Source organism: Procambarus clarkii, chromosome 70 (genome assembly GCF_040958095.1).
Source record: "Procambarus clarkii isolate CNS0578487 chromosome 70, FALCON_Pclarkii_2.0, whole genome shotgun sequence".
NCBI classification, from domain to species: domain Eukaryota; kingdom Metazoa; phylum Arthropoda; class Malacostraca; order Decapoda; family Cambaridae; genus Procambarus; species Procambarus clarkii.
In genome coordinates this window covers 17744534-17759800 of record NC_091219.1, presented here as the reverse complement: position 1 = coordinate 17759800, position 15267 = coordinate 17744534, and the positions used below count along the sequence as shown (strand labels likewise).

At 34.5% G+C, this 15267-nt stretch overlaps 1 protein-coding gene across 9 annotated transcripts in view; it reads left to right on the top strand.

Moving 5' to 3' along the window:
• Positions 1 to 1340: 1340 nt before the first annotated feature.
• LOC123775291 (transmembrane channel-like protein 7) overlaps positions 1341 to 15267 on the top strand; it is an 89245-nt gene continuing 75318 nt past the window's right edge. For 2 of the 9 annotated variants that reach the window (XM_045770317.2, XM_045770311.2), the window contains exons 1-4: positions 1341 to 1466; positions 4465 to 4565; positions 5205 to 5265; positions 14766 to 14998. In XM_045770317.2, the coding sequence (XP_045626273.1) occupies positions 4529 to 4565; positions 5205 to 5265; positions 14766 to 14998 (331 nt within the window). In that variant the 5' untranslated portion in view covers positions 1341 to 1466; positions 4465 to 4528. Of the gene's footprint in view, positions 1467 to 1585; positions 1721 to 4464; positions 4566 to 5204; positions 5266 to 9518; positions 9622 to 14765; positions 14999 to 15267 lie in introns of those variants that run through there. The other 7 variants (XM_069311609.1, XM_069311610.1, XM_069311607.1 and 4 more) reach the window with 6 other exon arrangements.

Below are 15267 nucleotides of genomic sequence, written 5' to 3'. Positions count from 1 at the left end.
TCTGCTCTCCTCTCACTATATTATGCACTAATCTACCCCTATCTTAATTATGGTATCTGTGCATGGGGGTCTACGACTGCAAACCACCTTAAGCCCATCATCACCCAGCAAAAATCTGCTATCAGAATAATAACTAACTGCTCTCAGACAACACTCAGCTCTCTTGTTTAAATCCCTAAACTTGTTAAATATTAACTCCCTCCACACATTCTCTTGTGTCAACTACATTTACAAAACCCTGTTCTTAAATGCAAACCATGCTCTGAAACTCTCCCTGGACAGATAGGACCCATTATCACCACACCAGAAATAAATATCTCTTTGATATCCCCAGGGTCAATCTTAATCTATGTAAACACTCTATGGAAATTATGGGACCTAGTCTATGGAACTTATTCGCTAGTGAATTGAAAAACTGTCAAACTTTTGCCTCATTTAAAAACAAAACCAAAAAGTACCTAATTTCATCTTCGTAGTTTCCTACACTGAGCTTTAAATTTGCTCTGTACCTAGTGTTACCCAATCTCCCAATTTTTATGTACTTAACCCAAACAACCTTATCATTGTGTTCATTGCTGTCTTCTTTTAGGTGCTAGCCATGTGCTGTATTGTGCCTGCCAATTTTTGTCAACTACCATACAAGCTGTCATTGCAATCAATCTGAGTTACCTATGTGCTTTAATATACCTACAATTTTCTCTCATCTTTTATTTTTTTGTCTTGCCTTGTAACTGTTATCATTTTTTATAAATTTTGCAAGTATTTACCTGCCTAAAATTTTCTTAGATTAAGGACCTGCCCGAAACGCTGCGCGTACTAGTGGCTTTACAAGATTGTAATTACTATATTATGTATCCTCACAATCCCAATGTACCGTCTTGTATATATATATATAAATAAATAAATAAATAAATAAGATGTAGAAATTACGGTTCATAAGGCAATTTTATGTTACCGTAATTTTCCTTCCGTTTTCTTTGATCGTTGATTCATGTATAGTCTAGGATGTCATGTTCTCAATTAAATTTTATAATTGTTTTTCCAGTGCACAGCATTTCTTGCAAAATTATTACTTCTTAAACTCTTAGTTTAAATGTAGGGGTTGTTGTATAATATTTAGGGACATCATCTACGTAGAAACATTCTCAAATGCATTGGCTATTGAAAAGTGTACTTGGCACATGCGTAGTGAGAATCTTCAGAATATCAACTTGGGGGAAAAATAAATGTTCAAATTTGTTGAAACAAAAAAGCATCTCACAAGAGGTCGTGAATGCTACTTGGCTAACTTATGGTGCAGATTGTAGAGCCCGATCTCTATTGTTTACCTGTCCCTCGTTACCTATTGTTGTGTTTTGACAGACGACTAAGACGAGAGGAAGGCAATGGATTAACAAGATTGAGAGCCTCCTACAAGGAACCCAAAATGCCAGAGTATTTAGGATTAGGATGGAGATAAGTGAGCGGTAAGCCGTAGGTCTTATTTCTCGTATCTACATAATAATATGTACATGGCAATCGTTATCTAAAACGGAACGAACCAGGCGGTGTTGCAAGACATTTCTAGGTATCCAGTATTACAAAGTCTTTATTTCATCATAGGTAAGCACTTGGTTGCCCTCACACAGTTGACAGAAATTGTGGTCCCTTGGCTTTAGTAAGATATGTAAGTTAAGTCATTGGCTTAATTGATAAGCAAAGGTAGTTTAGACAGGTCCAGGTAAGATGCATACCTTGGGATGTCTTAGTAACGTTGTCATGGTAACCACTATGTAATAAGGCATTTAGTAGATTTATATTATTTGGTCTTAATTTTTGTCAGTAGTCATGCGTAATGTTTGATTAATTTGTATAACCATGAACTAATGTAAAGGAAGTATATCATGATATTTAGGAAAGTAGGAAGTGTTGGAAAAATTCTGTGCATTTAAGCATAATATGAGAATTGTCTAAATTATGAATCCTTAAAACAAACCAACTTACCATGTTGTAGTTCATTTTCTTGTTTGATGCCATAGATCTTGAAAATTTACACAACTTAATCTCTGGTCACCCGGATTTCTGGTCGGATATGAATAAGTTTTGCCAGAAAATGATCTGGATTCAATTTTGGCTGGATAACCCAAATATCTGGTTTAGCAAGCTTTGGATCACAACAGAGCTCATACAGCACTGTACAAGGAAATTGAGGCCATAGACTCTAGTTTGGCATAATAATAATACTGTAAAAATATACACAGATAAGTGTTACAGTATTTTATTCGGGCTGCTAATCATACACTTTTGTGCCATGTGTTCCAGTACCTCACATTCCCTCATATATATGAAATAGGAAAATGTTATCTTTTGTCATTTATGATAAAACGCATACAATTAAAATGCAATAATTATATTTGAAATTTTGTTCAAATGCTGGTAATTAGTTTCCGCTTTTGTAATAAAGTGGTTACCACATGCAATAAAGAGTAAAGCCACTCTTTATAGGGGCTTTACTATACAGATAATAAAGTATCTGTGCAAAGATACGCAGATATCAAAGATTGATGTTTGAATTTTGTTAACAAACTCAACAGCATCAAACTATTAAGTATAAATTAGTGTGATGGAACGTTTATAGTGATACTGTACAAGCAATGAAAGGTACAGACTTTATTTTATGACAACAATGTAGAGAAATGCCAGAATAAGACTTTAATTTGTAGATAATGTTTTGCCAGTAAAATTCCCAGTCTTGGTGCATTTAAAATATTTACTGATGTTCATGGTGAATTAATAACTTAGTAATATTTGTTTTTATTATTAAAGTTATTGTGCAAGTTGAAAATTAAACCTTGTTCAATAAAATGTGAGAATGGATGCTGTGCATGCAGAACCTATTGCTATATTAACAATAAACTAGTGATATCTGAAGTTTCAGTGTGTGCCAAGTACCCCGGACATCTGGGTGCCAGCATGAAGATATATATTTTACCCATTTTCCCCACATAGTTACAACAATATAATCACTTAAAACACATTTATATCCAATTAACCACAATTATCACAATTAACCACTGTATCTATACCATTGCAGAATAAGACCATATGAACATAGGTCACGAGAATAAACTTGACAACATTTTCTTGATCCCTAAGGATACCATAGTCTTCATTTTTTATTTTCTCATGTTGTCTGTGTTTGTATTGGTTTGTGGATGAAGATATATACATATTAGAGCAACCATTAGGTACTGATACCAAAATTATAAAGGTCTGGGTACTCAAACACTTTGCACGTCCAAAATTTATCACAAATTACAAAAGATATTTGTCCCAGTAGAGCTAAGACTGGTATGACCTATATAGTATTGAAGGGTTATGCATAACACAACAGTATGGCAGGATGCCTTTCCTTCAGTGAATAACCTACATTAAAATTCAACAGTCTGTCGAATGATTGAGTTAGCCGTTTTATCACCCCGTTTTAAAGACATTTACTAGTATAATCATGTGTAGTGTGTTTATAAGATAACAAAGATCATAAGTGGCAACTAAAAATAAATAAACTATGTTGACCAGACCACACATTAGAAGGTGAAGGGATGACAACGTTTCGGTCCGTCCTGGACCATTCTGAGAATGGTTCAGGACGGACCGAAACGTTGTCGTCCCTTCACCTTCTAGTGTGTGGTCTGGTCAGCATACTTTAGCCACGTTATTGTGACTCATCGCCTGTAAATAAACTATCTTTAATCTTCTTGTAATATTCATCTACACTATAATCAGGCATGATTAGGTATATGTCTGCATTGATAGGCAGCTATTTGTATTTGTTTGTGTAAATGTGTGTTTACATGAATGACTGTGTGTGTACATGTTCTTAATGTGTTAAGTCATTTGTAAGCATTATATATCCTGGCCCTTAATTTGTTGACAGCTTATAATTTCAGTCCCAAAGCTAATTAATGTGATGACAACATAATTGTGTTTGAGATCAGATTAGGCCTAGTATTAAGAGCCTAAACCCTACACAGAATAACAGACAAAGGCAGATGTCATACAGAAACATACAGGTATATGAACACAAGACAGATACATACACAGAGTGCAGTACCAGTACCCCTGTACTACAATATTTCTGCAGTTATTCTATCTTTACCAGGGGCCTTTCCCTCTTATCTTATTCAGAGCTTTGCTGTCCTACTCTGTTCCATTGGTTTTCCACTCTCTCTGTGTTCAAGAACTTTTCCTTTGCCATTTTTAACTGTTAGAAACTGAATATTCACTCAAGCTATTGGTAAAATGCTGTATATAATTTAACTTGACTGTTGTGAATGATATACAGTATATTATGTTTATGTGAAAATTCACTACCCTCTAGTGGGGCTGGAATTCAATTGCACATCCATTTTTTGATGTGTGGTTTGTATATCATAATCTGTATCAGCAGCCATAAGATATTATCCATCATATTTATTTTGGCAGCTGGGTAGACAGCAGTAACTCGAAGGTATCCAGCTGTTGTATGGGTATCGCTTGATACCTAGAGATGCCACTTCCCTGGATGACAGGAAATACTGACTCATGTTTGTAGCATTCTTGTTTTCATTAATAGCCAGAAAAGATGCAAAAGTGTCATCTTTATTAAACTTACTCTCTCATGGTTATAACTGTTACATGAAAATCATCTCATTCTTGTGTAATAAGGCTTTGATATAAAAGTACATTTCTAAATACTGATTGTTTGGAGATATGTAGTACAGTAGTTTTATTTGTTTTATGGTAGCCAACATGTGTAGTTCAATGTTTTAATATTGTTTATTGTATATAGTATTGCAATTATTTTAAGGTCTTTTACTAATTTCAGTGATAACATAATTTTGATAATGTTTTATAAAAAATATAGTAGCATTTTAATGTGTCAATGCTTAGTTAATTTTTAATAGTTAAATTTTGCAAAATTAAATGCATTAATTTTATCTACTGATTTATTGTTGTAGAAATCTTTGAGATTAATATATATATATATGTATATATATATATATATATATATATATATATATATATATATATATATATATATATATATATATATATATATATATATATATATATATATATATATATAATATAATATAATATTAGTGTCTATCCACTTAGTCTTTGTTAGAAACTTTTACCATAATATATTTTTGTATATGAAGCTGTTGCTTTGGTTCCCACAGCTGAGAAAATGGGAAGCATGTCAGAATTGCGACCTCTCCTTCGGGAGATGAAAGCGCACAGGTAACTCATTCCATCATGACTGCGGCCTGCCAGCTTGTTAGGTCGTTAGCAGGTAGTATTGCAGCCCAGTCGTGGATAGTTTTGAGCTACCTCGCAGTATACAATAGTCTGTATTGTGTGGGTTCTCATTTAGTTGGACTACTAATTTTCCTGAATTTAATAGGTAGTACTTGGAAACATTATGTTAACCTCAAAACAAGTATCGAGTACAGTACATCGATATACAGTTATATATGTAGCGAAGTATCTCAAGTAAGAATAAGCCCAAAAACATAAAACATAAGTTTTGGCCAAGTGTTGTGCAGTATGTCTTGGTAGTGCTACAACAAATTAATGTACAACTGCTACTAGAGTTTATTGTGAAATTAATAATGGACACTCTTTAAGATTTGCTGCACCACACTGTACCATAGAGGGCACGTGTGGATCCGCCTCTAGAGTTGTCCATACCACACAAATGTACTAGTACCTCCCCTCCGCAAGAGCTGGGCTGCAGTAGGTTTTGCTTGACTGTAAATATTGTATAACGGACCCTCCTAGTGTGCACCACAACCAATCAGCCTGTGCCTGCGACCAGCTTCCTCACATCAGTCTACTAAGTTCATTACTACCAACCAAAATGTGTTCAAATGTTGCAAAATTTGATAAAGGAGCTATATTATCTTGTGAGCATCATAGGTGACCATCATATGTAACAAACCACAAATTTGATTTTTGCTCCTAGAAAATGTAGTCTTTACCATTTTGTGTGCATTTTATATATTTTGATGGGTAGGTAATTTGTTTCATGGCAGTTGAATATTAGGTTGAATATTTTCCAGTTATTCCTTACAAAGTCTTTAATAACTGCCATTAAGTTTATATTTATTTTTTCCTAATAGCTAACCATATATAGTTTTTAAAATATCAACCGACAGAAATCCATCCACTGGAATGAGAGTTATTTCTGGAGAATATGCAGTATTACCTTTTAGAATTAATTATGCAAATGTATTCATTACTCCATCATCATGGCTACGACTAACTTTGGATGATGGGCATGCTACCATTTTTCTTCATAGTTATATTATTTCCATTCATTGATAATATTGACTTTATAATTGCTGTGTGTAGCTTCCTTTTCCACATATTTTTATCCTTGGCTTTTAATCACATACTTTCATGTGTGCTTTACTCCTCATGGTTCTTTTTTCTGCCTTGAGAAATTGGGTGGGATTATTTAATGTGTAACAATGTGTGATGGCATTATCTATGTCTATTGTGTGCAAGGTTCCATCTCTACTTCATCTATTTTATATATTGTGTATGTAATTTGTGTGTATATTTGCCTTGTGTTTGCAGTGAGTGAAGTTAACTCTTGGTACCCTCCCTCTTGGCTGGTGGTTGTCTGGTGCAACTACTCTCGATCTCCCTCTGTCATAACTTTTATAGCTGTGAACAGAGTTAGTCTTCATCACGTTTGCCTCTAGTTCATTTCACTTGTTCACCCACCCATCTGACATCATTAGTTCTTTTCAGGTATTCACTTTTCATTGGCTGCTATCTTTGTTAGAAACATCAACACAATTGTAAGAAAATACAACTTGATAACGAGTTTTACACATGGTATAACGGATCTGAAGGGCACCATAAAATAAAACAAATAATCAGAGAATGAATTCCTGGAATTACATTCCAGGATAATTTATATTATGGAATTACTGTCGCAAAGAGGGCTTGCGGAGAAGCAGTCTAAATCTTGTTGGTCAGATCTTCTACATACTGTTCTTCTGATGCAGAACTGGTGGTATTATTCACAATGCTTATAATAAGTTCTTCGTATTTGTTTTTGTATCTGTGCTTGTATAATTTGATGTATACTGTACTTGTACTACAGTATATTTATTATTAATCATTATTATTTTAAATTTGTATTTTTATGTGTGTCTCGCAATTTTAATTTTATGTTGTACGTTACTTTAGTTCACAGACTACACCAAATATTGTCAATTTATATTGAAAACATTTTTATATGCAAAATGCTGATCCATTTATGAATACAAATTAATAAGCCTTACTACTTATTTAAGCCTTACTTACTTATTAAGTAATAAGCCTTACTTAATAAGCCTAATAAGATCTTACTTCCCATTGACTCACTTGTGTTTCTGGTTTTTGCATGTCTTCACTCTTTATTCTTCCCTTATACTATAAGCATCTCTGCGTAGTGTATCTCTCAGTATCTTGCTCGGTTTGTTATTATCTTTGTCTCCTCTGGTTCCAGTGTCTTCTAGTGGAGCTAGAAGACACTGGAGCTACCTCCTATGAGAATATAGGGCGTCTGCAGTTTCCTTAGTTCTTATGTTCTTTTGGATACATTCATTCACTGATATATTCATACATTTCATTCATTTATTGATATGTATCAGTGAATGTATCACTAAATGAATGTATATACAGTACTGTATGTACAGGCTTGTATGCATAAATGAGTTACATTATATATATATATATATATATATATATATATATATATATATATATATATATATATATATATATATATATATATATATATATATATATATATATATATATATATATATGTCGTACCTAGTAGCCAGAACGCACTACTCTGCCTACTATGCAAGGCCCGATTTGCCTAATAAGCCAAGTTTTCATGAATTAATTGTTTTTCGACTACCTAACCTACCTAACCTAACCTAACCTAACCTAACTTTTTCGGCTACCTAACCTAACCTAACCTATAAAGATAGGTTAGGTTAGGTTCGGTCATATATCTACGTTAATTTTAACTAAAATATAAAAAAATTGACCTCATACATAATGAAATGGGTAGCTTTATCATTTCATAAGAAAAAAAAATTGAGAAAATATATTAATTCAGGAAAACTAGGCTTATTAGGCAAATATATATATATATATATATATATATATATATATATATATATATATATATATATATATAAAAAGTTTGTGAGGGTACCACCTCTGGTGCCAATGTGGGGACCCATAGCCTCGGAGAAGAAAATAAAAAGTATTCAGAGGAGACCTTGTGGTTTCTCACTGAACACTAATATTATCTTCTCCTACCACCCCCATTCTTTTGTATGTACACATATATATTTACTTTATTTGAACTTTGTTACAAAAAAGGAGTTACATATGGGTTACAAAGATGGTTGTCATAGGTTGTCGAGTTCCTCCAGCTCCTCAGATGGCGGGCAGGAACCCTGGATGCAGTGCGCATTTCCCCTCTGTATCGCCACACTGAGGCGCTGGAAAAGAAAGCTTGCAGCTCTCGGGTCCCTTGTTGTTTCAATGAGCCTAGAATCGGGCCTTGCATAGTAGGCAGAGTAGTGCGTTCTGGCTACTAGGTACGACATATATATATATATATATATATTATATATATATATATATATATATATATATATATATATATATATATATATATATATATATATATATATATATATATATATATATATATATATATATATAATGGGGCCTCGACTTACGATGCTAATCCGTTCCCAGAGATGGATCGTAAGTCGAAATATCGTAAGTCGAAGCGATTTTGCCCATAAGAAATAAAGGAAATTGAATTAATTCGTTCCCCACCCTCCAAAATATTAACATACAAATACATTTTATACTGAATACAATGTTTTTTCTAACTACAATACAGTACCAAAGCTTCTCTTACCTTTATGGAGGGCTCTTGATGGCATATGGAAGATGGTGATGAGGGTGAGGAGGAGAGTTGTTACTGTTTGGAAGGGGAGTCCCCTTCCATTATCACATCAGGCAGTGATGTTTTCTCTGGGGTACTCTCTCTTCTATGTTTTTCCTGAATACCACTAGGACCTGGTTGTGGTTCAGTGCTTGTTTGTCTCGCTACAAATTTGTCAAGAGACATTTGTTTTTCCCTTCGTTTTAACATTTGTCTGTAATGATTGTAATGATGCATCACAGTGTCATTGAATAGGTTAAGGCAACGACCTACTGCAGCTGGATTTGGGTGAGTCGTTTCAGCAAAGGTTTGCAATTCTTCCCATGCTGCACACATTTTCTTAATTCTTGAGGAAGAGACATTCTGTATTCTTGTTTCTGCTCTATGGTCATCCTTACATGGGTTTTCATATGTTGAGCCTTACCACTGACTTTCCTGGGACTCATGGCATGATATATAATAATTACTTTAATGTTCAAAATGCAAAAAATCACCACAAAAGCGGAATTTCTTATAGGCGCGATCGTCACTAAGCGGGCAGCTGTAGTAAACTGAGGCAGGTCGGCCACGTGACCGGGAACCACGCACTCAGTCAGCCCGAACGTGTACCAACAAATATCGTAAGTCGACGACACCATCGGATGTCAAGTCGCATTTTTTTTATGAAATTTACATCGTAACTCTAAATTATCGTAAGTTGGGGCAATCGTATGTCGAGGTGCCACTGTATGCAATATATATATATATATATATATATATATATATATATATATATATATATATATATATATATATATATATATATATATATATATATATATATATATAAATATATATAAAATATATAATATATAATATATATATGAGAAATGCATCATCAACCAAAACAAATTTTCCCATAAGAAATAATGTAGATTAAATTAATCTGTTCCACACCCCCAAAAATATTAACTTAAAAATACATTTTATACCAAATAACACTCATTTTGTACTAGGTAAAATGAAGTACTGTATGTATATCTTACCATGAATGAGGACTCTTGTTGGCGTATGGAAGAGGGAGGAGAGGTGTTAATGTTTGGAAGAGGAGTCCCCTTCCATTATAACAGCAGTGATGACATTTCTGGGGTACTCTCTCTCATACGTTTTGCATGCATACCACGGAGACTTGGTTGTGGTTCACTGGTTGCCTGTCTTACTAAGAATCTGTCTAAAGACACTTGTTTTTCCCTACGTTTTAACACTTCTGTAGTGAGACATCACATTTGTTCACTGAGAATGATTTCTTGTTTTACTCTTTCGTCTTTCTCTCAACTATTTTCTTAGGTTGAACTTTACCACTGACTTTCTTGGGACCCATGGCATGATATATGATAAGAACTCTTATGTTAAAAAAGTAAAAAGCAGGCAAACAATGAAATTCTTCACAAAGAATTCAAACACGGCTGAGGTCGTCACTACGTGCGAATAGACTTGTAAACAAACTGAGAGTGCTTTGCCCTGTGCCTCCAGCACCATGTGCTCGTTTGACCTATACGTGTATGAACAGACAACGTCTTCCAAGTAAACCGTCGTGCACCAATTCAAATTGAACGTCGAATTTGACGTGTTCCAAAAAAATCGTCTTCTAGGGCAGCCGTCAACCGAGGTTCCACTGTATATGTGTATTGTTTTTATACTGTGTATGCAGTATTATTTGTATTTTTTCATACAAAATTCTTAATGAAAATTATAAAGTACATATTTTTCACATATTTAAACACTCAAGTAATATTTAAATATGCAAGGATTTTTCTGTGGCAATAACTTAAGTAAAAAATTATGTACTATATATTTTAACGTTTTTATAGACCAGAAAAAATCTTAAACTGTTATAGCTTACTGAAATTTAAGCCACAGGATTTTTATTTCAGACTCTGTCTGAAGTGCACTTTATCCTGGTAATGAACTCTTAAAACATGTACTTTATGCTTTATTATTTCTTAAAGCATAGTGCCCCAATGCCACTTTTTTCGACCGTCTCACTACTAGGTGTGAGGAACTACCCTCCTCGCTTTTAGTTTTCATCACTTTTCAACATCAATTTAATATTTTCTTCTTGGGTAAGATGAAGAAAAGGTATCCTAACAGAGCCATTAATTACATATTTAAATAGGAATTCATGAAAATCCTTGAACTACAAGAGGTAACAGCGAGCTGGCACAATGGAAAATTTCTATAAAGATACATTTAGTATTGGTAGTGGTGGTCCACCCACAGTTCATCCACTCTTTGCTAACTATATTGTACCTTATATTCTACCATGTGCAGTATGAGTATAGTAAAACGTTTCTAGATAAAATTTGTATTTTCCAAATAATATTTACTATTAAAGGCAAAAGATTACTGGCAGCCCTCAGTTTTTGTGGTTCTGCTTGACACCATTGTAAGGTTGAAACGATATTGAGGGGCCACATGACTAATAACACTACAAACCAGACATGAGAGGGTGGATCTCATAGGAACTTTTAAAATACTGAACAAAATGAAATGGAGGATATTAATCCAGACCACTTCTTTAAAGGTTACATGTAGCACATACAAGGAGCAACAGCTTTAAGCTCAACAAGCCACTTCATAGGACAGAGAACAGAAGATGCTTTTTTGCCCATTGGGTTATAAACCCATGGAATTGTTTACCTACCAAAACTATAAATGCCAAGACATTACTACAGTTCAAAATCCAGTTGGAAAAAGGGGCATCTTTTGACAAGCTACTGGCTTCCTATCTCTGTTTGCAGCCTCTAAATAGATGGTGGCCCTTGGGTAAATTCAGGTAAATCAAGCTTAAACAGCACATGTACAGTACATGTGCTTATGGGGAAAATATGGTTAAATTCCTGAGACATTCAGACGTCTACTTTTTCCCCACTTAAAACAATCAAATACCTTTTTGAACTTTAATGTTTAATGCTCAATGCCTTGTACCTTGGTACAAAATAGAAGTCCAGAATGCATAAAATCTAAAGAGTTCATAATCTATAAGGAATGTAGTGTCTATGGGAGTCCAACTCTTAGGCTTCTCACTACAAATTATGTGAAAAAAGTTTTTCAAATTTCTGATAGAGATCTATGGGTGGTTTTAGATAGAAAACTGTCATTTGAGGACCACATAAAGACTATTGTGTGAGGAGCCTATGCTACAGTTTCCAATTTCAGAATTGTTTTTAAATATAGTGGTACCTCCTTTTTCTAATTTAATCCATTCCCAGAGACGGTTCGAAAACCGAAAATTCAAAAACCGAAATGAATTTTCCCATAAGAAATACGTAATGTAAATTGAATTAATCCGTTCCACACCTTCAAAAATTTTAACTTAAAAATACATTTTATTCATACTACTACAGTACTTATATTTTGTACTTCAGTATGTACAAGTATATCTTACCTTTATTGAGGACTCTTGTAGATGCATGGAAGACAATGAGAAAGGGGGGAGGAGGAGGAGAGTTTCCTTCCATTTTAACAGCAGTGATGACATTTTTGGGGTACTCTTACATTTTGCAGGCATACCACTAGGACCTGGTTGTGGCTCATTGCTTGCTTGTCTTACTAAGAATCTGTCTATAGACACTTATTTTTCCCTACATTTTAACACTTGTCTGTAGTTAGCCATCACATGATCTCAATATGAATGATCTCTTGTTTTTCCTCTATCATCATGCTCACTATTTTCTTAGGTTGAACTTTACCACTGACTTTCCCATGGTGTGATATATAATAAGAACCCATGGTGTGATATATAATAAGAACTTATGTTCAAAAACCATAAAAGCACAAAAACAATGAAATTCAAGCAAAGAATTCAAGCGTGGTCGTCACTAGGCGGGAGAAGCTGGTAAACTTGAAGCATGCCAAGTGCTCGGTCGGCCCATACGTGTATCGACAAACTCGAGCACAGAGGCAAACATCGTGTACCGAGTCAAATTTTTCAAAGAAATTGAGCTCGAGAACCAAAAAATTTGAAACCCGAGGTTCCACTGTACATGGATGGTGAAATATTAAAGAAACTGTTCACGACCTTTATGAGACCAGAGTTAGAATATGCAATGGTTATATGGTGCCCATATCTTAAGAAACACATCAGCAACCTAGAAAAGGTGTAAAGACATCCATTTGAATGGTTCTTGGAACTGAAAGACGAGCAACGAGGAGAGGTTAGAGGCATTAAATATGCTAAAACTAGAAGACAGAAGAAAAAGAGGCTATATGATCACAGCATACAAAATAGTAATGGGAATTGACAAAATGGATAAAGATTTCTTGAGACTTCAATAACAAGGTCATAGATTTAAGCTAGCTAAACAAAATTGCCAAAAATATTAGAAAATTCACTTTCACAGAGTGGTAGACAGTTGGAACAAGTTAAGTGAAAAGGTGGTGGTGGCCAAATCCGTCAGTACTGTAGTTTCAAATCATTATTTGACAGAGTGCTGGGAAGACCATGAGCATAGCTCTCATCCTATAACTATGCTTAGGTAATTCAGTACTAAGAATGCATTAAAACTGTGGATTATTTGATTATACATGCTAAACCCCACATACCATTGAAGATCAATTAAGATTTTCTGCACACTTGGACTTGAAAGTCAGATCCCTGTTCCAAAGATTTAGATACTGTTCCACTAGTCAATCTTTATCCTAGTTTTTAATGCTTTCATTATATTAAGATGTGGATTTTTGAGTTGCACTGTATATTTATACAGTACCCAGTATATGTTAATAATTTTAAGAACTTTTGTTATGTAGCTTGATGCCACATATAGTGAGATGTTATTGCACATGTATGATATATAGTACAGGCTGCCCGTGATTTGCACAGAATTTGACTGTATATGAAGTTAAATTTTTAAGTATATATATACCAAATTTCAAAGTGTGCAGGCAAACTTTGGAGATACAGTATGCTGATTGAGAATGGGCTGACATTAATTAATGTGATTGATACATTCCAACCCCTCGAGTGTATTGCCTTCTTAACAGTATATTGGACATACGCACTATATATTCTTGTGTTTTGTGCCTTCCTGCAATTTTTTTAGTTTTTCCCTTTTTCTTTAAACACATCAGTAGACATTATATTTCTTTTCCATCTTAGTGTGGGGTCAAGTGGGTTTGGAGGGACCAGGAATCAAATTACTGTACTTCACTAAGTTCTTAACAAATGTAGTTTGTGTTAGAAGTAGGAATCTGACACTGTAAATTAACAGGTGTCAATTTTGTGGGTGTGTGTGTGTTTTGTGTGCTTGTGTGTGTGCGTGTTTTGTTTCACTATAAATAGTGTATCTAATATATAAAATATATCACTAAGAACTCTATTGACCTGGCCAGGTTTTGAATCCATGCCACCCAGGATCACCCCCAAACATACACGGTACTGTAACCATTGATAATCTTAGTGACTGATCATGATTACTGTACTGTAACCAGTACAGTACAGTGCAGTAACCATTGATCATGGTTACAGTACCGTGTACATTTGGGGGTAATCCTGGGTGGTATGGGTTTGAATCCTAGCCAGGTCTATAATGTTCTATGCTTGTGTGTTTAATGTAGCCTTTGTCACTATATATACAGTATATATACTGTGTGTGTATATATACTGTGATTTGGGTATTCATGGTAGGTTGTTCTATTCTTATGTGGATTGCAATCCACAATTTTGTTGCCATTAATATTGTTACAGGTTTAAGTCACAATTTGTCAATATATTTTTTTTCTCAAGGGAGGACATGTCGGGGGACCGCAATTCGGGATGTCGGTCCTCTGCAGCCATGGGAGGCTCTGGGGGACGTAGTTCAAGTGGGAGAGGATCAGGTGGCCGTGGCCAGAAATCTACCAAACGTGGTGGTTGGGAAGATGCATGTGTAGAGTTCTACCGAGAGGCATACCCTACCTCTGTTGACAACATCTATGACACAAGGATCACTACACTTCTGCCTTCCAAGAGGTACAATGGTGAGTACAAACTAAAGTATAATACAGTATTACTGATATAAATACAGTATACATATAAGGGAAATAATGTATTGAAAAGATAACACCTGTTTGAATTTTAATTGTTAATGACATCCCTCTTATGGAAGAGTTTCTCGTTATTTTTTATGAGTGCAGTACTGTAATGTTTTAGCCAATGGAAAGAAAAGAAAATTAATTCTTACCTCTGTAAAATCAAGTGTTTAGAAAAGCAGTATTATGATTACACTTCAGTTCTCATTCACAATTTG